Source organism: Chrysochloris asiatica, unplaced genomic scaffold, assembly GCF_000296735.1.
Source record: "Chrysochloris asiatica unplaced genomic scaffold, ChrAsi1.0 scaffold00172, whole genome shotgun sequence".
Taxonomy (NCBI): domain Eukaryota; kingdom Metazoa; phylum Chordata; class Mammalia; order Afrosoricida; family Chrysochloridae; genus Chrysochloris; species Chrysochloris asiatica.
In genome coordinates this window covers 3921017-3945608 of record NW_006408690.1, presented here as the reverse complement: position 1 = coordinate 3945608, position 24592 = coordinate 3921017, and the positions used below count along the sequence as shown (strand labels likewise).

General features: G+C 40.3%; 1 protein-coding gene across 1 annotated transcript; it reads left to right on the top strand.

The window, feature by feature from the left end:
* Positions 1-14116: 14116 nt before the first annotated feature.
* PTCHD3 (patched domain containing 3) lies at positions 14117-24364 on the top strand. Its single transcript, XM_006871687.1, has 4 exons — positions 14117-15094; positions 16377-16498; positions 19906-20051; positions 22848-24364. Exons 1-4 carry the CDS (start codon positions 14117-14119, stop codon positions 24362-24364), a joined length of 2763 nt encoding a protein of 920 aa, XP_006871749.1.
* The last annotated feature ends 228 nt before the right edge of the window (positions 24365-24592 follow it).

Below are 24592 nucleotides of genomic sequence, written 5' to 3'. Positions count from 1 at the left end.
GACAGGCTTCATTAGAAGCAGCATCACTTCTAGGCTCTGTCACAGCTGACCCAGAGTACAGCCTGGAGCGCTGAAACCAGTATGAAGCGGTTTCAAAATTCAAAACTAGCTGATACGCTTGCAGAATATTTTGCTTGATTTTATATGCTTGACATTTTAAGAAAGTCAAATTTGGGGATTTTTATTTTTAATGGTCAGGAGAGAAATTAATTGTAGTCTTTTTTTTAAAATTGACATTTTAAGTCTACAAAACCACTAGTAATTTAGCAGTAAGGAGACTAGATAAAACCAAATCCTAAAGCACATACTTGGTTTTCTATAGAATTTACTGTTTCACAATGACTGCTTTGTGAAACAATTATAGACATTTAGTGCTTGTGAGAAAAAAATATCCTGGTGTTTCACTAAAGAAATACTGTGAAGACCATAGTGGAGAGACCCTGTATTTGGATTTGCTATATTTCAGAATATTTGCTGCATTTCAGAATACTCACACATTTCACCTTAATTGATTGGGAAAACAACTGAATGAGTCAGTCTCACCATAATTTGGATATTGTTCAAGAAATGAAATAACCCAAACCAATGACTCTATCTATAGGCTTTAAATGTGACGCAGGTGCCACTATGTTTACAGAACATGAATGATCAACTCAAGTGACAGCCAATAGAACTGATATCATGCAGAGAGGAAAGACAAAAAGACTGATCAGTCCAATGAAAACAGAAGACTGGCGCCATCTACTGGTTATTATAATAAGATCACACTTAAAAACCAGACCCATTGCCAGTAAGTTGATTTCCACTCTTGTTGTTAAAATGCCATTGAGTCGATTGTGATCCATAGCAACCCTGTATAGGGTTTCCAAGGAGCAGCTGGTGAGCTTGAACCACCAACCTTGCAGTTCAAACGACTTTGCAGTCTGACACATTAGCCCACAGCACAGATTTCCACTCTTAGGAACTCAATATTCAAAAACACTGCTATGGAGTTGATTCCACCTCATAGCTATCCTGGATAGGGTTTTTAAGGCTTAAGTCTTTACGGGAGCAGAAAACTTCATCATTCTCCCACCGTGCGACTAGTAGGTTTGAACTACCAATCTTGCAGTTAGAAGTCCAGTGCTTATCCTACAGTATTACTTGGACTCCTTAGCCACCCAACAGGACAGAGTAAAACTGTCCATAGGGTTTCCAAGGAAATCTTTACAGAAGCAGAATTCCACATCATTTCTTTCAAGGAGTGCCTAGTGGATTTAAGTTCATAACTGAGCACTGAATAACTGCATCACCAGGGGTCCTAATGACCTAAAAATCCAACACACAAACACCTGTTCTCTCCTTTAAAACACAGACTTGGAAACTCATTGATCTTGGACTTGGACTTGACTTTTAAGAATCACTGTTCTTACAGTTTGGAAATTTTGTGAAAATGCTATATCTACCCACATGAAAACTCAATTACTACTAAACTGTTATTCTAAGTGATTACCATCCATGGAAAGTTGGGCACTGAATAAGGAGAACATAGAAGAACTGATGGATTTGAATGATGGTGTTGGAGAAGAGTTTTAAAAGTACCATCGATTGCCTGAAGAACAAACAAATCTTTGTTGGAAGAAGTATGGCCAAAATGCTCCTTAGAAGTCAGGATGACTAGACTTTGTTTTATGCTTGGGACGTGTTATCAGGAGGGACCAGTACCTGGAGAAGGACATCATGCTTCTGTAAGAGGTAAAGTGGAGGGTCAGTAAAAAAAAAAAGGAAGACCCCCAAAGAGATGGCAGCAGCAATGGGCTCTAGTGTAACAATTGTGAGGTTACAATCAATGTTTCATTATGAGTTGGAACCGACTCAACTGCACCTAACAAGAAGTTGCACAGTATTGGTGATTGCAATGTGAAAGTTAACCAAGAAGAAAGATCAGTAGTCAGAAAACATGGTCTTCTCTCTTGCTTTGGATCTTACATCTGGATCTTGCATCTGGCTCATCACATCTGACCTCCCACTTGTGGGACTTGCACACCAGCTCCTGAAGCCTCATGCACCAACAGCCTGTGATCTGACCTGCAGATTTGGATTCCTAGGTGCCTGAGACTATGGGGAAATGTATAACCAATGAGACTTCCAGTAAGATGGTGGACTAAGCAGACGCACTACACGGATCCTCTACAACAAAGAGACCAAACGAAACCGACACAGATGAAAATTCAGGAACCCTGAACTTCAGAGGAAAAGTTAGAGAAGTGGGTTGGATGCTTGCTGTGGGGAGAAGCTAAGCAGGATGGCGACAGAGGAAGACTGGAGAATGGCTGGTCAGATATGGTGCAGCCATCTTGTGAGCAGCTTTTGGCAACAGAAGATGACCTGGCAGAGCAGATTCACACAAGTGTGATTCTTTCTTTTTCCCCCAAAATCCCCTGGTGAACTGAGGTGTGACTAGCTCTCACCCTCATCTATTCCCAGTGCAGACCCTGCTCTCTGGGAGTTCAGAGCCACATGGTTGGGGGCCACACCAATGTGAGGCAGGAGCTCACTTTGCCACTTGGTGCCTGGATTCAGGCGGGCTCAGCTCCAACCTACAGAATCTACATTTAACCAGTCACCCTAGCCTCAACCAAAGCAAAGTTGGCTCCATCAAGGGCCTCCACAAACTACTTCCAAACTGAGTGTTTCGAACATAGATAGCACTGAGGCCCACAGGAACTCAATCTAGGGTCAGGAACTCTCCTTTCACATCCCTCACTCACTCATTTCATGAGCTCCTCGGCTTGCAGGAGCCCCCCAGAATTTTCTCCTCTCCTGGTCCAACAGTTGCATTGTTTTGTTTTATTTCCTGAAAAACATAATTTATAGGAATTTGGAATTACCAGACAAATTTTCAGAAAATGCTAAAGGGTGTTCTTTGGACTGAGAACAAAAAACAAAAGCAGAGATTGCTATTGTTGTTGTTAAGTGCCATCAAGTAGGTTCTGACTCATAGTGACCCTGAATAGAATAAACACAATAAAACAAAAAAAAATCACAGCAAACAATCCATACCTAATGTTACTTACACTGAATGCAAATGAATTAAATGTTAAGAGACAAAGCAGAATCAAAAAGATGGAGACAGTCTAAATGTTCATCAACTGAAGAATGATTAACAAACTTGGATACATACATACACACAATGGAATACTCCGCAACATTGAAAAGTAGCAACAAATCTGTGAAACACCTCACAGCACACATGAACCTGGAGAACATTATGCTGAGTGTAATTAGTCGATTATAAAAGAACAAATATTTTATGAGACCAATGTTGTAAAAAGTTAAAAAAAAAAAAAAAAAAGAAAGAAAAAGATTTCCTTGATCAAAGAAATTACAGGGCAGGAAGGGGGAGGGGAAATTATTCACGGGCTAGAGGGTAGGCATATGTTAACATGGAGGACAGGACAGGCAGTATACAATAAGAGGGAGGTTGGCAGAGGAAAGATGAAGTTAGTGGGAGACAGGGAAGAAAGCAAACGTTAAAGCGAATAGAGGTAAATACTGTTAACTGATGGTACATAGATGGGATTGCAATTACTGTAATGAGATACTCTTCAAACCTTGAATCAAAGTAAGCCCTTGAGGTCACCTTCTAGTTAAATAACAAATTAGCTAAAATATAACAAATATCACCTGTAAGGACTGCATTCCTTTAGAAAGTCCCCTTTAGGAAGCACCTATAAAAAGTCATTCACAGTGATCACACCTCTACTCTACATATATGGGGTCACCAAGAATCAGAATCAACTCAATTGCATGGGTTTTTTCAGTTGGATATTTCCTTTACAGGGTTGCAGCAGTTTTAGAAACTAGAGCTTCTAAACTCAGAAGAATTCTACTAACTCCTTGATATGCTTTATTGCAGGGTTTATTATATATTCCATATGATATTGCTTTTGTTAAGTACCAGCGAGTCAGTTACAACTCATAGTGACCTGTATAGGGTTTCTGAGGAGTAACTGGTAGGGTTGAACTTCCAACCTTACAGTTAGCTTTCTGTTAGCAGTCCAGTGTTTTTACCTTACAATGCCACACCATATTCCATATAAATGCTTTTATTCCATAATAATTGACTGGCAAAGTTTACTGCCTGGGTGCTGGCAGTCCTGTCTCAGTGCCACTGAGTTTGTATTTATATAGATGCTATAGGAACAGGCTCCAGGGACACAGACCAAGTTAGCATCCTATAGCTGTCATGCTGATCACAGGTCTTGGTACAAGCTGCTTCTGTGCAGCCATGTGGCAAGCACGACAGCCACCAGGCAGCTCGGTCAACTGTTTCGCACACACATTGCCTACTACCCACCTTGACCATGTGCCTGAGCCACACATGCACACACTGGACAGTGAATAAGGAAGACCGTAGAAGAATTGATGCTTTTGAGTTATAGTGTTGGAGGAGAATTTTGAAAGTGCCATGGGCTGTCAAAAGAACCAACAGATCTGTGTTGGCATATGTGCAGCCAGAGTGCTCCTTGGAGGCCAGGATGGCCAAACTTCGTCTCTCATACTTTGGACATATTGTCAGGAGGGACCAGACACTGGAGAAGGATATCATGTTTGGTAAGGTGGAGGGTCAGAGAAAAAGAGGAAGACTCTCAGCGAGATGGATTGGCCAAGTGGCATCATCGATAGGCTCAAGTGTGGCAACAATTGTGAGGTTGGCCCTGGACCGGGCAGTATTTCGTTCTGTTGTGCATAAGATTGCTATGAGTTGGTACCGACTCAATGGCACCTAACAACAACATATCTCCTCTATTCAAGCAGATGCATTATCCCACTGGACTTAAAAAATGCAAGCTCAAAAATAAAACTGTTAATAATGTCAAGTCAGCAACAACAGAGTATGAAACCAAAGGAAGGGCCTCTTCTGAGTATAGTTAAATTCCCATCAAGCCTGTTCTTCCTTTCATTTATATATATTTTTTTATTAATTGCTTTTTGTGTGTCTCTAAGAAATCTTTTCCTACTCTGAAGTTAGAAATTCATTTATGTTTGTCCCTAACAGCGTAATAGTTTTAGTTTATACATTTAGGTCTATGATCCGCCACTAATTAATTTTTGTGTTTATTGGAACATAGGTTCATTTTCTTCCCATAATAGTTATCCAGTTGTTCCAACATCATTTTTTGTCAGAGTATTTCCATTTTTGAAATACACAACTCTTATAGCATTTACATTTCAACTCCTTTTTTTTTTTTCAAAAAACATTGCTATTTTGAAAGAATACTGTTGAGATCATGATCTAAAACACTTGTCAGAGAGTTCAAAAAGGACTCATCGAATCTGGTCTCCACAAATCCACTGTATAATGACAAACAAACTATGGCTGAATGTCAGGGCTTACCCCTACATGGAAACACTCATTTTCTAGAGTAGGGCTCAGCAAAATATGGCCTGCTTGTGTTCAGCTGTGAGTCACACATGGTTTCTGTGTTTCTAAAAGGATTGTTTTAAAGAAGAATATGCTACAGACACATGTGCGCCCTGCAGAGCTTAAAATAGCTACTCTCCGGCCTTTTGCGGAACGAGTTTGCTGACCCTTGCTTTATGAAAGGAGTCCTGGTGGCACTGGTTAAGCACCCCATGGCCAACCAAAAGGTCAGCAGTTCGAACCCCTCAGTTACTCTGCAGGAGAAAGATGCAGCAGTCTATTCCCAAAAAGATCATAGCCTTGGGAATCCTATGGGGCAGGTTTACTCTGTGTTATAGGGTTGCTAAGAGTTGGAATGGATCTGAAGGCAATGGCAGTAGCTCTTTATAGTGTAACTGAGAGAACATGCTAATGGAATACACTAACGACTATTAAACAAGCCATCACTGTAATGGACCAGCAGCATCAGCACAATTCATTTCTAGAATGAGGCTCATCTGTTTGAATATGTACATTTCTATGACATAATTACATCTGGAAAGTAGCACAGCTATGTAACTCTAGTCCTTCGTAGTTAGGCCTCCACATGAAATCCCAGCATTCCCAGGGGCAGAAGCAAATAAGAACAAACATTTCAGATGTAAACCATCGACCTCCTCAGTAGTTGGACACCAGTTACAGTCTTATATGTTAATTTTTTTAAAATCCAGAATTTAGAAGTGGCCAATAAAAGGTGATATTACTGCATTATTTAAATAACATCTACAAAAACATCTTTAGACATCCCAATTCATTACTATCAGAAGCAAGAGTAACTGGGTAACTTAGTAGCTACTTATTTTTAAAATGGGGAATAGAATAAGGCAAAACCAAGAGCAAAAAGCACAGCTGATGACTTTGGAACGCAGCGAACGCTGGGGTCTCTTAGTAAATGCTCCCACGCTGACCTGGCCTTCTCATATTAACATTGCAGTGCAATGGTTGGTACCTCTGTCACACACACACACACATCATGGGACCATTTATGTGTGGCTTTATTTCTGTTCCATTGATCTGTTGTTTGTCTAAGGCCAATATCTCACTGCCTTGATTACTGAGGCTTTATAGTAGTTCTTGAAACTAGGCCATGTACATTGTCCAATTTTCCTTCTTTTCCAAATTGTTTGCAGTATTCTAGATCTTCTGCACTTATATATTAATTTTAGAAGGACTAATTTCTTGAAAAGGAGTGTAGTGGCTCCATAGGGTAAGAACTGTACTGCAAACCACTAGTTTGGCAGTTTGAGCCCACCAGCTGCTCCACAGGAAAAAGACAAGGCTTTCTGCTCCTGTAAAGAATTAAAAAGCCTCCAAAACCCTATACAGAGTCATTCTGAGTCAGAACCAACTTGAAGGCACTTAACAACAACAACATCAATTTCTTGAAAAATCCTGCTGGGATCTTGATTGGCTTCAGATACATCTACAGATCATTTTAAATGAAAATGGTATTTTACCATATTGAGTCTTCCAATCCATCAACTTGGTTTGTTTACCTCTTCATTTTTTTAGGGCTTCTATAATTTCTTTCAGAAATATGATGTAAGTCTCCACAGATTAACTTCTAGGGTTTGGTGTGTGTTTTTTTATGGCATTATAAGGAATATTTGTTTTTATTTAATTTTCCATTTTTTTACTAAGTATGTAAAAATAGCTAATTTTAGTATGCATTTCCTACTGTGGTATTATTTTGTTAGGTGCCATTGAATCCATTCCATCTTATAGTGACACTATATACATTACTTGGTCCTAAAGGAGCTTTTGTTGTTGTTCTTGTTGTTAGGTGCCATCAAGTCGGTACCGACTCATAGTGACACTAAGCACAGCAAAATTAAACACTGCCCGGTCCTGGGCCAACCTAACAATCGTCGCTACATTTGAACCCAGTGATGCTGCCACTATGCCATTCCATCTCACTGGGGATCTTCCTCTTTATCTCCAACTTTCCACAGTACCAAACATGATATCCTTCTCCAGTGACTGGTCCCTCCTGACAATATGTCTGAAGTATGAGAGACAAAGTCTGGCCATCTAGCTTCCAAGGAGCACTTTGGCTGTACTTCTTCCAACAGATCTATTTGTTTGTTTGGCAGCCCATGACATTTTCAATATTCTCCTCCGACACCATAACTCAAATGCATCAATTCTTCTATGGTCTTCCTTATTCACTGTCCAACTTTCTCATGCATATGAGGTTATTGAAAAATACCATGGTTTGGGTCAGGCGTACCTTAGTTCTCAAAACTGACATTTTTGCTCTTCAACACTTTAAAAAGTACAGCAAATTTGCTTAATGCAATATGTTATTTGATTTTTTGACTGCTGCTTCCATGAGTGTTAATGGTTGATAATGAGCAAAATGATAACTTCAAACTTTTCTCCATTGATAAGAATGTTGTTTATTGGTCCCGTGGTAAGGATTTTTGTTTCCTTTACACTGAGATGCAGTCCATACCCAAAGCTGTGGTCTTTGATTTTCATCAGTATTTTAAGTCCTCTTCACTTTTAGTAAGCAAGGTTGTATCATCTGGATATTGCAGGTTGTTAATGAGTCTTCTTCCAATCCTGATGCCAGGTTTTCTTCATTTAACCCAGCTTCTTGGATTATTTGCTCAGCATATAAATTGAGTAAGTATAGTAAAAGAATGCAACCCTGTCACACACCTTTCCTAATTTAAAACCATTTGGTGTTCCCTTGATCTGCATCTTGGCCTATGCACAGGTTCATCATGAGCACAATTAAGTGATCTGGAATACTCATACTTTGCAATGCTGTCGATAGCTTGTCATGATCCACATAATCAAAAGCCTTTGTGTGGTTGTGAGAGATTATGAGTCAGGCTGCTACTCTTAAATTCAGCAGTTCAAAACTACCAGCTGTTCCGCAGGAGAAAGATGAGGCTTTCTGCTCCTGTAAAGATTTACAGCATCTGAAACCCTATGCAGGGTTTCTTTGAGTCATAATCGACTTCATGGCACATAACCACCACCACTTGGTCCTGGACCAAGCTGTTCCTATGTTTGAATCCATTGTTGTAGCCACTATGTCAATCCGTCTCATTGAGGGGCTTCCTCTTTTTTGCTGACAGTCTACTTTACTATGGTATCCTTCTCTCAGGATAGCATATCCAAAGTCCATAAGATAAAGTCTCACCATTCTCCCTTCTAAGGAGCATTCTGACTGTTACTTCTCCCATAACAGATCTGTTCATTCTTTTTGCAGTCTATGGTATATTTAATATTCTTCCCGAGCACTATAATCCAAAGGCATCAATCCTTGTTCACTCTTCCTTACTGTGCAGCTTTCATACGCTTATGAAACCATTGAAAATACCATGGCTTGGGTAAGGCACACATTAGTCTTTAAAATGTTATGTTTGGTGTGTGTGTGTGTGTGTGTGTTAACACTTCAACGAGATCCTTTGCCACATATTTGTCCAATGCAATATATGTCATTTGGTTTTTTGACTGCTGCTTCCATGGGCATTGATTATGGATTCTTGTAAAATGAAATCCTTGACAACTTCAATCTTTCCTCCATTTATTGTTATATGTTGTTTACTGGTCCAATTGTGAGAATTTTTCTTTTCTATATGTTGAGGCTCTAGTCTTTGATCTTCATCAGTTAAGTGTTTTGAGACCTCTCAGCTTTCAACAAACAAGATTCTATTATCTGCATACTTCAGGTTGTAAATGAGTCTTCTTCCAATCCAGGTGCTGCATTCTTCTTCATATAGTCCAGTATCTCAGATCATTTGTTCACTGTGCAGATTAAATAAGTATAATGAAAGGATACAACCCTAATTCACACCTTTCCCGATTTTAAACCATTCCATATGTCCTTGTTCTGTTCAAACAACTGCCTCTTGATTTATGCAGGCAGTCACTTTCAAAGCTTGCCTTTTCTGTAAGCTCCTTGAGTATTGCTTTCTCTACTGGTGGCTGGAAATCTATTTACCTGGGAAAGCAGACTCGCCTGTCAGGCTTGTGAGTTTGCATCATCCCCAATAGGAAGCCCTTGTAGGGATGTACATCAAGGGGACTTAGCAGTGTAGAGGGATTGAGCTCATCGCCTTTTATGTCATCCTTTGTCAAATTCCTTAGGGTGGGCCTTAAGTGAAGCTCTGAACCATTATCCTGAATGGCCCAGGAGGGAATGGGGTTCTCCGCCTTCTCTCCGGACTCTCGAATTAGAAGCTTTTTTGAGCAGTTTGGAGTGCCTGGAGTTTACGTTGCCATGATATGAATATCACCTTTTCAAACCCCAGTCAGCAGGGTCTCAAGCTAAGGACCTCAGAGGAGGATGTTGTTTTGTCCATGCGGAGGGATGTTTACTACCCTTCTGAAATTGACTGTGAGGTGAGAATTCGAACATTTTATGCCTTACAGAAGCCTCGGTGGTATATTATCTTCAGAACTACAAATGCGAGAGCTAAGGTAATAATGAGGAGGGTCTGGTGTGGGCTTCCCAGTAGCACCGCTTCTACACAGTGGGGTCCTGGGGATGAAGTGGCTTCCCCAGGGCCAGGGTCCACACACGGTTAGGCACCAAGGGACACCTCGAGACCAGTGCTAACGTTAGCAGAATGTCTCCTAAGACATTGAGATGAGTTTCTGACAGAGGCTTTTTTTGTTCTCCCCTTTGCCCCAGTAACACCATGGGACAAGGGTCATGGAAACTAGAGCCCAAAGGTTCCCCCTTGGCTTGTCTCCTTAAGAACTAGACGAAGCTTAACCTGCAGTTGGACATGCTGACGAAAAAGAAACTTCTTTTGTTTGGCACCACAACCTGGCCACAGTACTCTTTGGGGGATTCAGAAGTTTGGCTGGCTGGAGGTTCCCTAAGTTTTAATACAATCTTACAACTAGACTTTTTCTGTTTCAGGCAAAGGAAGTGGTCTGAGGTGCCGTACATACAAGCCTTCATGCTGCTCCAAGACCACCCCTGAATTATATACACGACGTGTGCTAACAGTGTACCCCAGACCAACAATGTCTACTGTAGTCCTCCCTGTGAAAGGTGGTGGTGAAGCCTCCACACTGCCACTGCCCTATCCTGATAAAGAAGGCCTTAAGGATAGAGACCCTGGACTCCTCCATCCCCAAAGGGAAATTTTCAGTGAAGATGACAGTTTTCCCCAGCCCCAGCCACTAACCCAACCTCCCTTTCTGTATTCTTCATTGTACCCTTTCCATATTCTTCATGATCTCTCATGAAGGTCCCATTTACTATGGGGGACCTTAAAACCTGTAATGATAAAATGGGGAGTTTTTCAACTAACCCAGGAAAGTTTGTTGAAGAATTCCAGAACATCCTATTTTTGATCTAACCTGGAAGGTAGAGCCATGAGAGAATATATGCAGATTTGTTTAACAGATAGAATCAGAGCCATCCACATAAAGCCATTCAACTACTCAAACTTACTGAAGTAACCCAAGAAAAAGATGAAACCCAGTAGCTGTTAGAAGATGTCTGATTAATGCAATGCAAAAGTATACCAACCTAGACCCAGAATCCCCAGAGGGTAGAACTGTTCTGAACAATCATTGTATAAACCAGTGAGCCCCTGATATTCAGCGCAAACTCCAGTCAAGAGCCATAAGACCTCACAGTGATTCAAATGAGCTGTAGACTTCAGCAATTACAGTTTTTAACAGTTGGGATGTGACCAAGGGAAGGAAGGACGAGTTAAAGGCAAAAATTTTAGAGGCTGCTATTGTGGCCAACATGCTTCCCCAAAGAAGGTCTGAACAGAAAACCCAAGGGTTTTGAGTAAACCCCCGTGCCTTCACTGTAGGTAACTCAGACACTGGAGCCACGAGTACAGGGTATGAGCCCCCAGAGGTGAAAGGGCTGGGGGATGGCTGCCCCTGGCCACTTGCTTCAAGTGTGGCTCTCCAACTCATGTGGCCCACAAATGTCCTGAAAAGGTCTTGCGAGACAACTGACTGAGAAGTCGCCGGTAAGTCTGTAACCTTCCTACTTGGTACAGGAACCAGCTATTTGGTCCTCCAGGCCCTCAATGGCCTCCTTTCCTCCCACTCTGTCATGATTATAAGAACAGAAAAAAAGCCAGAGAGAAAGTTTTTCTCCGGGCCTCTCCCATGTGTGTGGAGAAGTGTCTTATTCTCTCACCCGGTTCTTGATTCACACTGATGTCCAAGCACTGCTTTTGGGGAGATAATTATTGGCACGGAGTAAAACCAGCGCTCTCTTTGCGCTGGCCTCCCTAATAGCACCCTTTAAAAAACAAAAGAAGACCCCAACGAGATAGATTGGCCAAGTGGCAACATCAATGGACTCAAGCGAACATCGATGGACTCAAGCGTGGCAACGGTAGTGAGATTAGCCCAGGATCGGGCAGTGTTTCGTTCATAGGGTCACTATGAGTCGGTACCAAGTAGATGGCACCTAACAACAAAAACTACATTCCTGTCTGTCTACTGCTTTTTTTTTTTTTTTTTTTTTTTTTTAAGCACTGTACCTTTCAGCACCTAACCTCAAAACTTCTGAAGAAACAAACTGCTTCCTTGAAGGTCTCAGAGGAAGTAAGAAATGTACCTTCCGTAAACCCTTAATCTGTGTCCAAAAGGCACGCGTAGCCTCCAACTAAATAATCTCTCCAAAGGGCCTTGCTGAGTTCTGTCACCATCTTATTTTACCTGCTCTTCGATATTACAGAAATTAAAAATAGAACTGGTAGAATAAATTCAACTCCCTTATCTGACCTTTTAGTTTCCGCCACTTTTTCAACACAAAGAGTCAGATAGTGGGAAAAATTCAATGTGTGGAGACCACATGCCACTGGATATATGAGTATAAAGCATATTGGGTATTGCACCCAAACTGAAGAAGGTGTTCCCTTGGTCTAATGCTCCCAGACATAAAGGTGGCTCCTACTAGCCACAATTAGGGCTGCAGCTAAGACACCTTCCTCAGAGTACAACAAGCAACAGCTAAAGGCACAACAACACCCTTAGTGGTGGTTGTGGTTTTGTGCCATAGAGTCGGTACCGACTCACAGCGACCCTGTTCAGGGTTTCTGAGGCTGTGGATCTTTACAGGAACAGAAAGCAAAACCCTGTGGTTTGCGCAAAAGCAGTTATGTTCCCTAAAGGAAGTAACACTTCAGAACTTCAGAATTGCAGAGCTCTAGATTTGCTCACCTCTGCAGAGAAACCTGCCTGTATCTCAAAGAACAGAGCTGTTTCTTTGTGAGTCCGTCAAGACAGGTACAAAACGACATCAATAACATTCTAGAATCTGACACAAATTAAGTAACAGTACCCTATTATTAAAACTGTCCTCATTATTGAATTTTTCAGTCAAATTTGTCTCTTCTCATCTCCAGGCTGTTAAATCCAAGTCCTGCATAGCCAACAAGAATATATCATCCTTCGAACATCACTGAACCCCATTGGCCAGTCGGCATCCTCCTTCCATAGTCTAGATGAGTTAAGATTGAGACCCTGTAAATAGGACTATTTCCCATGTCAGCACAAGTAGCCAGACGACTTCCCAGACCCATTCCCTAAAGATTTAGGGTCTCGTCTTTCTCAGGAGGGAAAATGATAGAACAGGGATGCAAGGAAGGCGGAGTAGACGCAACACTCCTCTCACCCTCACCCCCCTGGTAACCACCAACAACCACAGGTAGAAGAGGATAACTAAATAAGGAGACAAAAAGAAGAAAGGCCTATGAGCTAAAAGAACGTCAGAGAAGGACATTTTAAAGAATAAATACCTCTAGGCAGCCATGATGGACGGCCATCTCACTGGCTTTCAGAGATGGACCCCATCGCCTGTCGAGTGGATACTCCTGTTGTCTTGCTCATGACTTGTGTCCCTGACACCTCACCCGAATCTGCGACTCCTTGCTAGAAGTTCAGGAGAATTCCCATGGCACGTTCGGTAATATCTTGTCTTCTACTTTGGTTTAGTTTTCTGATTTTTTCGTAGCATTTTAAGGTGGTAACTTAGATCACTAATTTTAAAGTTTTCTTCTTTTCTAACAAAGTCTCTAAAGCTATAAACTTCCTTCTAAGAACTGTTTTGGCTGCATTCACCAAAATTTGATATGGTGTGGATCCATCCAAAAATATATTCTTGCTTCCTTTGTCATTTCTTTTTCCATCTATTGGTAAAACAAAATTTTCTCTGTCATTTTCAAGATAATTTCGGAGTATGGACTTCCAAGTTAAGAGGTTTATTTATTTGTTTCCTTTCAGAAACTTAAAAATGTCATTGCACTGCCTTCTTAATGCAATGTTTTGAGTAGAACTCAGCCTTCATTCTTACATTATTCTTCTCTGTAAGAAGGGTGTTTTTTGTATGTGTGTGCCTGGGAACAAGCCTTTGTCTCACATTCAACGATGAGTTAGTGAAGGGCAGGCACACATTTCATTCCCCTTTAAGAAATGTTTCTTGCATTAATTGTCAGAAGAAAGGAAAGATCCAATTAAATCCCTAGCATGTAAACTACGGAACAATACAGACCATGTGCTCCCCAAACTGGCCTGCAGCCTGTGAGCTCGAGCAGCCGATGCTCAAACAGACGTCCTTAGAATTTCTCCCAGAAACCGTCCGCTGGGGTGGAGATGGGAGTTCTGTCCAGACGGTACGTTTTCAGCAGCTATCCCATCTAAAAGCATCTCCTTTCCTTCCCGGAAATGAGTTTTACTAACCCCTCGAAAGTAGTTCCAGAAGCCGATTCCCGGCTGGAGGAGGAGCAAAGGTCACAGTTGGGGAAGTCCGGGCAGGAGGGGCGGAAGTCAAAGCAACGCCATTTCTGGCAGAAGCACCCGAAGTCCCAAGAATCGCTGCCGCACCTGCTCGCTGAGGGGCAGGCCACATCTTCACCCTCGCTAACATCTGCTTCTGAGACCAAGAACGACCGCTGCCACACGGACTGCCTGGAGACACCACTCAACCATGTCTTCCAACGGCTGGGCTGGGCGGTGGGCTCGTACCCCTGGTTCTTCCTCCTGGGACCCATGCTCTTGACGGCCTTTCTCAGCACTGGCTTTGTCCATCTGCTCAAGGACAAACAAGAAAATCTAGAGGAGCAGTACTCCCCAATGGGGAGCCCCGCCAAGAAAGAGCGCTTCTTCGTGCAGAGACATTTCTCCACCAACGACTCCCTTAGCTTTTCCGCCACCAGGAAGAGCACGGAATTCAATTTCGCTACCATTTTGGTGCTCTCCCACACCTCCTCGCTGCTGAAACCAGAAAGTTTTCATGAAATTAGTAAACTGGACCACGCGGTGCAGGATCTATCTCTGGTCAAGGAAAACGGAACCCGCATCCACTACACGCAAGTGTGCGCCAAGTTCGGAGACAGCTGCGTGCCTTCCAACCCGCTCCTGGTGGCTTGGAGAGAGCAGAAAGACTTCGACCTGAAAAATATCACCTTTCCCATCTTCAATTTCAGCCATCAGACCATCTACTTGAACAGCCTTCTTGGAGGAGTCGTTTTAGGCCAGAGGGGAAAGACCCAGATACTTCTGGAGGTCAAAGCCATGCGGCTGCAGTACTACCTGCAGACTGAGCGAGCTGAGGACAACAACGAGCAGAGCAGGAAGTGGCTGGTGCATTTCCTGAAAGTCTTCGGCGACTTGAAGGAGGGACTGAACTTGAAGAAGATCCAGGTACCTGGTAGCTGGGGCTTAGAGGGAGGCCATGAGAAGATGGGATCATGAAGATTTGTTGCAAGGACTGTGGTCAGTGCACTCCCGGGCTATTTTGGGGTGGTAGCCCTTTCTTAGTACTTTGCGGAAGAAGCCACAAATCTTAAATCCTTGGTGACAGTCTGGTTGGTAGCACAAATTCTTCATGCTTCACAGTAGGTCTGTTCAGTCGAGACCTGAATCTTCATGTTTACTTTTGAGGTTAGGCTTCCTAGTCGAATTACTTTAGAATTCTGATTTTGGGCTCAGGTCTTTCTTTACCGGCCACTTATTGTTCAGTGCCGTCGAGTCGAATCTGACCCATAGCGACCCTGTATAGGGTTTCCAAGGAGCAGCTGGTGAGGTTGAACTACCAGCCTTGCAGTTCAAACGACTTTTCAGTAGGACACATTTGTCCACAGCGCCACACCAGGACTCCTGGGAGTCCCTCAAAAAGTTTATGTGGAACTCATCCGGGTTTAAGAAGCAGTTAAGCACAAATTCCAAGGAGCTCTGGTAGCGTAGTGGTTACGAATCGGGCTGCTAACCCCAAGGTCAACTAGTTCGAAACTACCAGCTGTTCCGAGGGAGAAAGATGAGGCTTTCTGCTCCCATAAAGATTTACAGCCTCGGAAGCACTATACAGGGTCGCAATGATAAATCGGAACCAACTCCACAGCACACCACCACTACACCACCAAGCACAATTTCCACTGTCTTGTTTGCAAAGATAACTGGCTTGGCAATTTTCAAGTTAGTCATCAATAAAGCACTTAGCATAGCGCTAGGTGCCTGTTAGCTGCTCAGTCATTGTTGGGCCCACAGCCCTACTAATAATACTTGGAAATAAGCCTAGTCAAATTCACACCCCTACTGGAAAAAATCTTTGAATACCAGGCATCCCTGAAATGATACCAGTGCAATTAAAACAGCAAAAGATTCTGTCCTAATAAAAAATTAGAAGAAGCCATCATTTCTACAGTTTTGTATGTGGTCCAGATTTCACCATTTTATTTAAAATTCAAATTTTGTATATTCAGGAGTTTTAAAGCTTTGGCACTTTGAAATTAACTTTGGAAAGGATGCTATGGATTTATAAGAGGAAGCAAAGCTACATTATCTTTAATCTAAAATCATAACCCATGTATTTTGATCTTTTACTGAGTTTTAACATGTTCTTTTGATCAATGTTTCAAAAGTGTTTGTAATTCACACACAAAAAGTGAAATTCAAGGTTATTTATCTGAGTATATTTTTGTGGCAGGCGGTCTACTTTTCATCACTTTCCAGACAATTGGAATTTGAGGCAACTTCTAAAACAGTGGTCCCTTTGTTTCACTTGGCATACCTTCTAATCATATCATTTGCAATCATATCATGCTACAGGTAAAAAAAAACTCTTCTTAATTTGTTAAACTCTTTTTAAGTCTGATGACTCTTTTTGTTTTGCCCATCAGCAATAGCATACAATCAAATGGAATGATAAAAATAAGTTGCAGTCAGTTTCATTTGATTTGGTACATGCTTTTTACTTTATATATTTAATCTTATTAATTGTTCCACTTGGAATGAACCTATATAATCAAATAACAGAATTGACTTGGATGCCTCCATTTGTTTCAATGTAAAGTGTGCCTTGTTGAGCACTTAAAAATTATTGTCTTGGCATTAGGATTAGGTTGAGCTCTTGTGATCAGGAAGCTAAAATATTAAATATCAGCAAACCATAGAATACAGATGTAGAAGGAACTGCAGAGATTATTTTATTCCAGAGATTCTCACATCAGAGTCACTTGTAGCACCCTAAAATATATATTCTCAGGCCCTGTCTTCTGGAATCAAAATGCCTGGGATTAAATGTAGGTATATACACTTTTTTTCTCTCTCTCTTCGGAATTATCATGTGTAAGTAGGTGTCGGATCAGGTGATATAATTTATAGATTTAAGAGAAAAGAAGCCCCAGTTAAGAAAGGATATTGAGCTCAGTAGAGATCACCCGAGGGTTAATAAATTACCTCAGTTTCATTATTCTGAAGAAGAAAAACTACATCCCTTAGAAAACAAAGAAGAAACTACAACAATAAAAAGGGAGCTGGAAATAACAAAGCAAATAAAACATCTGTTGCAATGAATTTGGTTGCAAATTTTAAAAGTATATAAATGTTGAAAATAGTATGAGATCTACAAGGCACCAATTATTGGTTTGACACGACTTTTCTTTTAGATCCTTCGTTCTGAAAATACAAATCTATATTCTATCTAGATGATTGTGGACAATAGATGCAGATAGTTTAATATTGAAGGCAATTAGAAAATGATTTGTATTTGTCTGGTAAAGACTTTTTATACTTTGGTAACCAACATGTTAAGCTAGCAGGATGCATGAGTGATAAACATAAATCAATTTTATTTTGTGTCCCTTTAAATTTCATAATTAGGCTTTTCCACTACCCTAAGAAAACCCAGGAAGGCCTCCATAATTTTGAGGTAATTTAAGTGTCCATGTAATAAACAAAAGTGGTTAATTTGAGCTTCAGGTTTTTCCACCCCTACCTCTCACCCCCAAAGCTGGTGCATGTTGCATGGGACAAGCCCTTAGTGGAGGAAAGGGGTTTTCCAGGGTTCTTCTTTCTCTTCTCCTCCTTCTCTGTGCTGCTGATTCCTGATGCTCAAGAAGAGGAAAGGAGGCAGGAAAATTCTTGCATCACAGATCCTGGCATGATGGGCTGATGCATGCCTTGATTTGAATATAAAACCTATTATCCTGCGGGTGCTTTTGTAGGTCCCTTGGGAACCCTTGCTCCTCCTCTACTATACTTAGGGTGTCTTACTTCTTTTCTGGAGGAGGGGCCTCAGAAATCACTGTGCTGCCTGCTTCACTCATTGATATATTAAGTTTATACCTTGCATACATGCGTTTACCTTGTATAGGATTATTAGGACACATTTTAGTGTAGTTATTTGAATAATCCTAAGACTTTCACAAAAGTTCATGCTCCAAATGGAATTTTATTCATTCTAAAGCAAGTAGTGCTATATGGACTTCTAGAATATTTCAAAATTATCTGTTATTCCAGAAATTTACACACTGTATTGCAAATGTTAAGACCAATTTCTAGTGGCAATTTGAAAACCTGTCATTTCTTAAGTATGCTGTAAACTTTCATTTACTCATGATGGAAACCATTACTTTTCAAAAAAGATGAAGATTTCTCACTAAGCATATGCACAACTTTCTAAGTGCAATAATTTCTAATCTAATCATGCCCTACTTAGTAAGAAGAAATTATTGATTTTGCTCCAGCAAGACCAAATCTGCAAGAGCACTGAAATCACCTGAGGAAAACTGTGAACATGTGGATTCTACAGCTTTGCTACAAACATACTGAATCCAAATTTGTGGGACTAGGTTCCAAGAAATGTACATTTAAAAGAATTTCCTTGGGTAGTTCTGATGAACTGCTTGGGACCTAGAATATCTGCAAATTTCTACAACACCTACAGTGTTCCTCTTTTGAATCTCTTTTTCCTTTCATTGCCTATTGAACATTAGAGATGAGATCAGGTAGAGAAAGTCTGAAGATGATCTTTGGTCATATTCCTATTTTAGAGTCAGAGGCTCCAGTTCCTCAGTTACCTCTTCTAGTCTTCAATTCCAAGCTTAGTTTCTTTCCCCTAGTAAAATATCTGGAGCAGGTATAAGTCATTTGTTTTGAAGCAACTTCCAAAAAAGTAAAATCTAATGTCAGAGGGTGTTGCAAGTATTTAACAATATATTATGGTTGTTAGAGAGGTCGAGCACTGAAACCCATATTTTAAAACCTTGTGCATATATACCTTTATCCCCATTTCTGTTGGTCTGACAAGGAAGCAAGTATCAGTTGGAGCATTCAAAAGAAATGATGTTTCTAATTCCTTTGCAATTCATGGCAACTTTCCAGAGTCTACTTCACCAATAGAGGAGAATACTGAAAACATTGTAGAAGGCTTTCAAATCTTTTATAAACACAAAACACACTGAAATAGCTTTGAAATACAGGAGCTGTTTAGGATGGGTTTTATGGCTAGTTGGAGTTGGGGGATAGATGAGAAGCAAATGACTGGATGTGGGTTCCCTCTTTGGGAGAGCCTGCCCTCCATCGCCTGTTGGAATCCTTTGAAGAGGATAGGAGAATTACCTATTTGCAGTGTTTTCATATTCCTTCTGTGGTTCTGAAATGTCCATCAATGAATCAGTGTTGTGCTGGCTCCCTAAGACTCACCTGGAGAGCTTGGTAAAAGTATAGATTCCCAACTTCCCTGCCCCCTCTTTTTTTTTTCTCTCTTGGTCTTTGATCTCTTTGCCATTGAGTCATAGCAACCCATCGGACAGAGATTAATTGTCCCATAGGGTTTTCAAGGCTGTAATCTTTACAGAAGCATCTTTCTCCTATGGAGATACTGGTGGGTTCAAACGGCCAACTTTTCAGTTAGCAGACTAGTGCTTAATCACTGCACCACCAGACTCTGTTGTTCTTAATTGCCGTCGTTGGTTCTGACTCATAGTGACCCTGTATGGGGTTTCCAAGAAGTGGTTGGTGGGTCTGAACCACCAACATTGTGGTTAGCAGTCCAGTGCTTATGCTGCAGTGCTACACCAGGATTAGTAGAGTCTGGGAATTCAAGGTCTCCTGCAGCCAAATATGAGAACTATTGCCCTAGAGGTTTCTGAATAGGCCTTCAAGACAAGGATGTTATGACTTGATGGAAGTTGCCACCACACATTCCATGATTTTTCCTTCCTTATTTACAGGTGTGACTGTGTACGAAACAAAATGTGCGTTGCAACCTTTGGAGTGATTTCTGCTGCCTTGGCAGTAGTAAGTGGCTTTGGCCTGATGTTGTACATTGGAGTTCCATTTGTGATCATAGTTGCAAATTCACCATTTCTTATTCTAGGTGAGTAAACCCAAAATATGAGGCTACCCACTGTGTATATAAGTGTATGGAGTAAAGCACAGCTTATATTAGAATGAGGAAAAAGTAATTATATTTAGGTGGGTGTACAGAGAGCTAAAATGAGGTGGTAGCGTACAGAAAAAACCAATGGAATTCTTGGAGTTTCCTTATAGTTGGAAAAATCTGTTGCCCCAATGGAAAACTGAACAAAGGATATTAATGAACAATTGTTGTTAAGTGTCATCAAGGCAGTTCCAACGCATAGCGACCCTTATAAGGTTTCTGAGGAGTAGCTGGTGGGTTTGAACCAAATAAGAAATTAACACACCCAAAACAACATGCAAATCACTTAAGATGAAAGAAAAAATTAATCAAAAATAATCAAAGGATGCAAATTAAAACAAGGTGAGACCTTTTAATTCCCTAGATTCAAACATGAGCAAAGTTGAAGGATATTGGAAAGTTGTATGCAAATAAATACACTCTCATATTAAGCTGGGAAGAAGTGTAAATTGGTACACACGCTTTTAGTCCAGTTTTGCAACATTAAGTAAAAAGCCTAAAAATGGAATATATTTTGCCCACCATTAAGTAACACTCTAGGAATTTATACAGATAATTTGGTTAGGTGCTCAAAGCGTAAAATAAGTTATTTAGAATGGGAAAATACTGAAAACAATATTCTGTTATCAAAATGGGATTGGTCAAAATCAAACATTGTTGTTTAGTGCCTTTGAGTTGGTCCCAACTCATTGCATTCCTGTATAGGGTTCCTACGAGTGGCTAGTGGGCTTGAACCACCAGCCTTTCAGTTCGAACCAACTTTGCAGTTCAGTGCTTATACTACAGTGCCACACCAGAACCCCCAAATCAAACATAGTATATGAATATTAGAATAAAATTATATTAGAAAAAGATTCTAGTATTTTCATATACTTAAAAAATCAAGCATAGTACATTAAAATAGTAGAATCTTATTCAGTCCTTTAAAAAAGATATGTAATGCTAAAGGAAACTGCTGGTTAAACATGAGATGTTTGATATGACGAGAGAGAGAGTGCATATTTTTGCATAAAACAATCCTGAATGGTTCTACATCAACATGTTAGTAAGGGATTATTCCTCAAAAGTAAAATTATAGTTGTTTTGCATTTTGTTTTTATATTTTTCTGTATTGTTGGAATTTATTTAACATGAGAAGGAAACGGTGTTTGTATTTTAGAAAGTAAACAACTTAGAAGAAAATATTTGTTTACCTGGAGAAAGTAGTGAGTGAGTTGGGTACTATGTCAGTTAATGTACTCTAATGCTTCAGAGCCCACATTCTAGTGCATACATACATTTTATCATTCAGTGCACACCACAACCTGTATTCCAATGTGTGTATGGAAGTACAGTTTCAATAGTTCAAACAAGAAATGTGCCAAGACAATTTTGAGCAAGGTTCTATAAATAATAAAATGCATTTTTAAATACCTACCAATTATCACTGATTTAATTCTTTGTCCTTAGTGGTTCTGAATCTTCTCTTTTGTCAGGCTGAGCACAACCGGAGTCTTTAAAGTTAGAATCCTTGAAGCCAGGATACAGTTAATAACAGACTATGCATACTTTGGAGTCCTGGAATGACACTATAGGATAATCACTGGACTTCTAACCCACAAGGTTGGCAGTTCAGTCCCACCAGCCTCTCCTCTGGAAACTCTATGTGGGTTGCCATGAGCTGGAACAACAACAACAACAACATGCATACTTTGCTAGTGTGAAGCCTTTAGCCTTGATCTTATCCATAGAACATTTGATGTAGGGGCTATGTTGCAATTCCCAGTGTCCTTCCAATTTTGGCATGTAATCCACAAAGAAGATCTTAAGAAAGTTGAAATTGAGATCAACATTTCAATTCCAAGCACTGATTTTGAACCCACACACAATAAAACAAAGGTGTAGATGAGTGAAAGTAATATCAGATCTAGTAGAAAATTTGAGGGAGGTGATATGCTCATGCTGTTTCTTCTGGCACACTTTACTCTTGGGAGACCCTGCTTTCCTAGCCTTCAATGATGTCTTCAGTGATGTCAAATGATCTCCTGTCTACTCTATTCCAAAGCAATCATGAAACACGATTGTAGAGACCTAATTATCTAACAGGCATTAATGAGTAAAACACTTTCAAGGTTTACTTTTATGCATATTTCTGATATCAGGAATGTTTGCATTTGAAGTTTGAATAATAGCATTCTAGGTATCTAAAACAACTAGAAGGAAAACTGTATGTGTGTGTATAAGTTGTGCATTACCTCTCAAGTAATTCCATAGAGGTAGTCAGGTGCTAACTGTAGCTATATAAAGCCAGCTGATGTTTTAAGCAACAGCCATGTTGACTGTGCATATCTATGTTTTGGTGTGAAAATGATTTATAGGAGAAAATGATCTCTCAAGCAATCAAGTGGAATCAAAGATACATTGTTAATCCTACTTCAATTTCCACCATTCAAGCATTGAATGCTGATCTCATTTTTAAAACATCCATAAGTGAAGAGGGGAGGAGGGTATACTGTGCTCTGTGCAAATAAGAGGGATATGTGCAAAGCTCAGCATTGTTACAGAGGAGGGAGTGATGAATTCTGTTGTAGATTCAAAGACAGAGGAAACATTACAGAGGTGGTGGTATTTAAGCAGACACTGGGCAGGATAAATCAGACCTTAACAGATGGACACAAGAGAATGGTTTGAATCAATTTGTTTCGTTTTCATTCAGTATTGGTATGGATGAAGATTTAGTTTCTCTTTTTACAGGCGTTGGGGTCGATGACATGTTTATCATGATTTCTGCCTGGCAGAAGACCAACCTCATGGATAGCATAAGACATCGGATGTCCAGTGTCTATTCAAAGGTGGCAGTGTCCATTACAGTCACCACCATCACCAATGTCCTGGCCTTCTATACAGGGGTTATGACCTCTTTCAGATCTGTACAGTACTTTTGCATCTACACAGGAACAACTCTGCTCTTTTGTTATTTTTATAACATCACCTGTTTTGGAGCATTTTTGGCCCTGGATGGTAAGAGAGAAGTAGTCTGTCTGCGCTGGTTGGAAAAATCAGATAGTCCTGACCAAAAATGTGCCTCTTTAAAAAGGTCCTGCTGTGCCCCATTTGGTTCTCTCCCAGATGAGCATGGAACTGGTATCCATCCAATGAATTTGTTCTTTAGAGACTATTTTGGCCCTTTTCTCACAAGCATGGAGTCCAAGTGTTTCGTAGTGTTGCTATACCTTATGTATATCATAAGCAGTATATATGGGTGTTTCCACGTGCAAGAAGGTTTAGATGTTCGAAATCTAGCGAGCGATGATTCCTACGTCACACCGTATTTTGATGTAGATGAAGCGTATTTTTCAGAGTATGGCCCCATGGTTATGGTGGTCGTTACTGAAAATGTTGACTACTGGAATAAAGATGTGAGGCAAAAATTGGAACAATGCATGAGACAGTTTGAAGAGAATGAGTATATAGATAGTAGTCTCACAGAATTTTGGTTAAGATCATATGTGCAGTATTTGGGAGAAGCAAAACAAGATGTCAATGATAAGGATACTTTTATAAACAATATTCCCATATTTTTAAAGAATTTTTCAAATTTCATATATGATATTAATATTTCATCATCAAATGAAATCGTTTCTTCCCGGGCTTTTATTCAGACCAAGAATATTTCTACTCCAGCCAGTAAGAAGAAGATGTTGCAACAGTTTCGAGGCATTGCTGCAAAGTGTAAAATTCCCCTGTTGGTGTATAACCAGGCCTTCATATATTATGATCAGTATACTGTAATAGTGGAAAATACCATTCGAAGTGTCATTATTGCATCATTAGCTATGTTTGTTGTTTCTTTACTGTTAATTCCTCATCCATTGTGTTCCTTGTGGGTAACTTTCGCTATTGCATCTGTGGTAGTCGGAGTCACAGGTTTCATGGCTTACTGGAATGTCAATCTTGATTCCATATCCATGATGAACCTTGTCATTTGTATAGGGTTTTCTTTCGACTTTTCTGCGCACATATGCTATGCGTTTGTGTCTAGTTCTGAGCCCTCAGTAAACCAAAAGGCAATTGAGGCATTGTATCTGCTAGGCTATCCCTTGTTACAAAGTGCACTTTCAACAGTAGTAGGGGTATGTGTTTTATATACATCGAGCGCATACATTTTCAGAACATTTTTTAAGATTATATTTCTTGTTATGGTGTTTGGGGCTGCTCATGGCCTAATTTTTATTCCAGTATTCTTAACCATTTTTGGAAGCTTTGGTTAATGTCCACAAATAAATCAAAGACCACTTACTGAATTCCTGATTGCTCCAATCCAATAGAATAAAAGCGTACTATTAAGAATAATCAATAAACTTAAAACAAAGGCATGTTTCCTTGACCTGGAATCCCATCTTAAAATGTTATTTAAGATACCCTAAGTAAAAAATTAGTCTTACATTAAAATATCTTTACTAAATTAGGAAGTGTTGTCATCTTTCTTATAATCTACA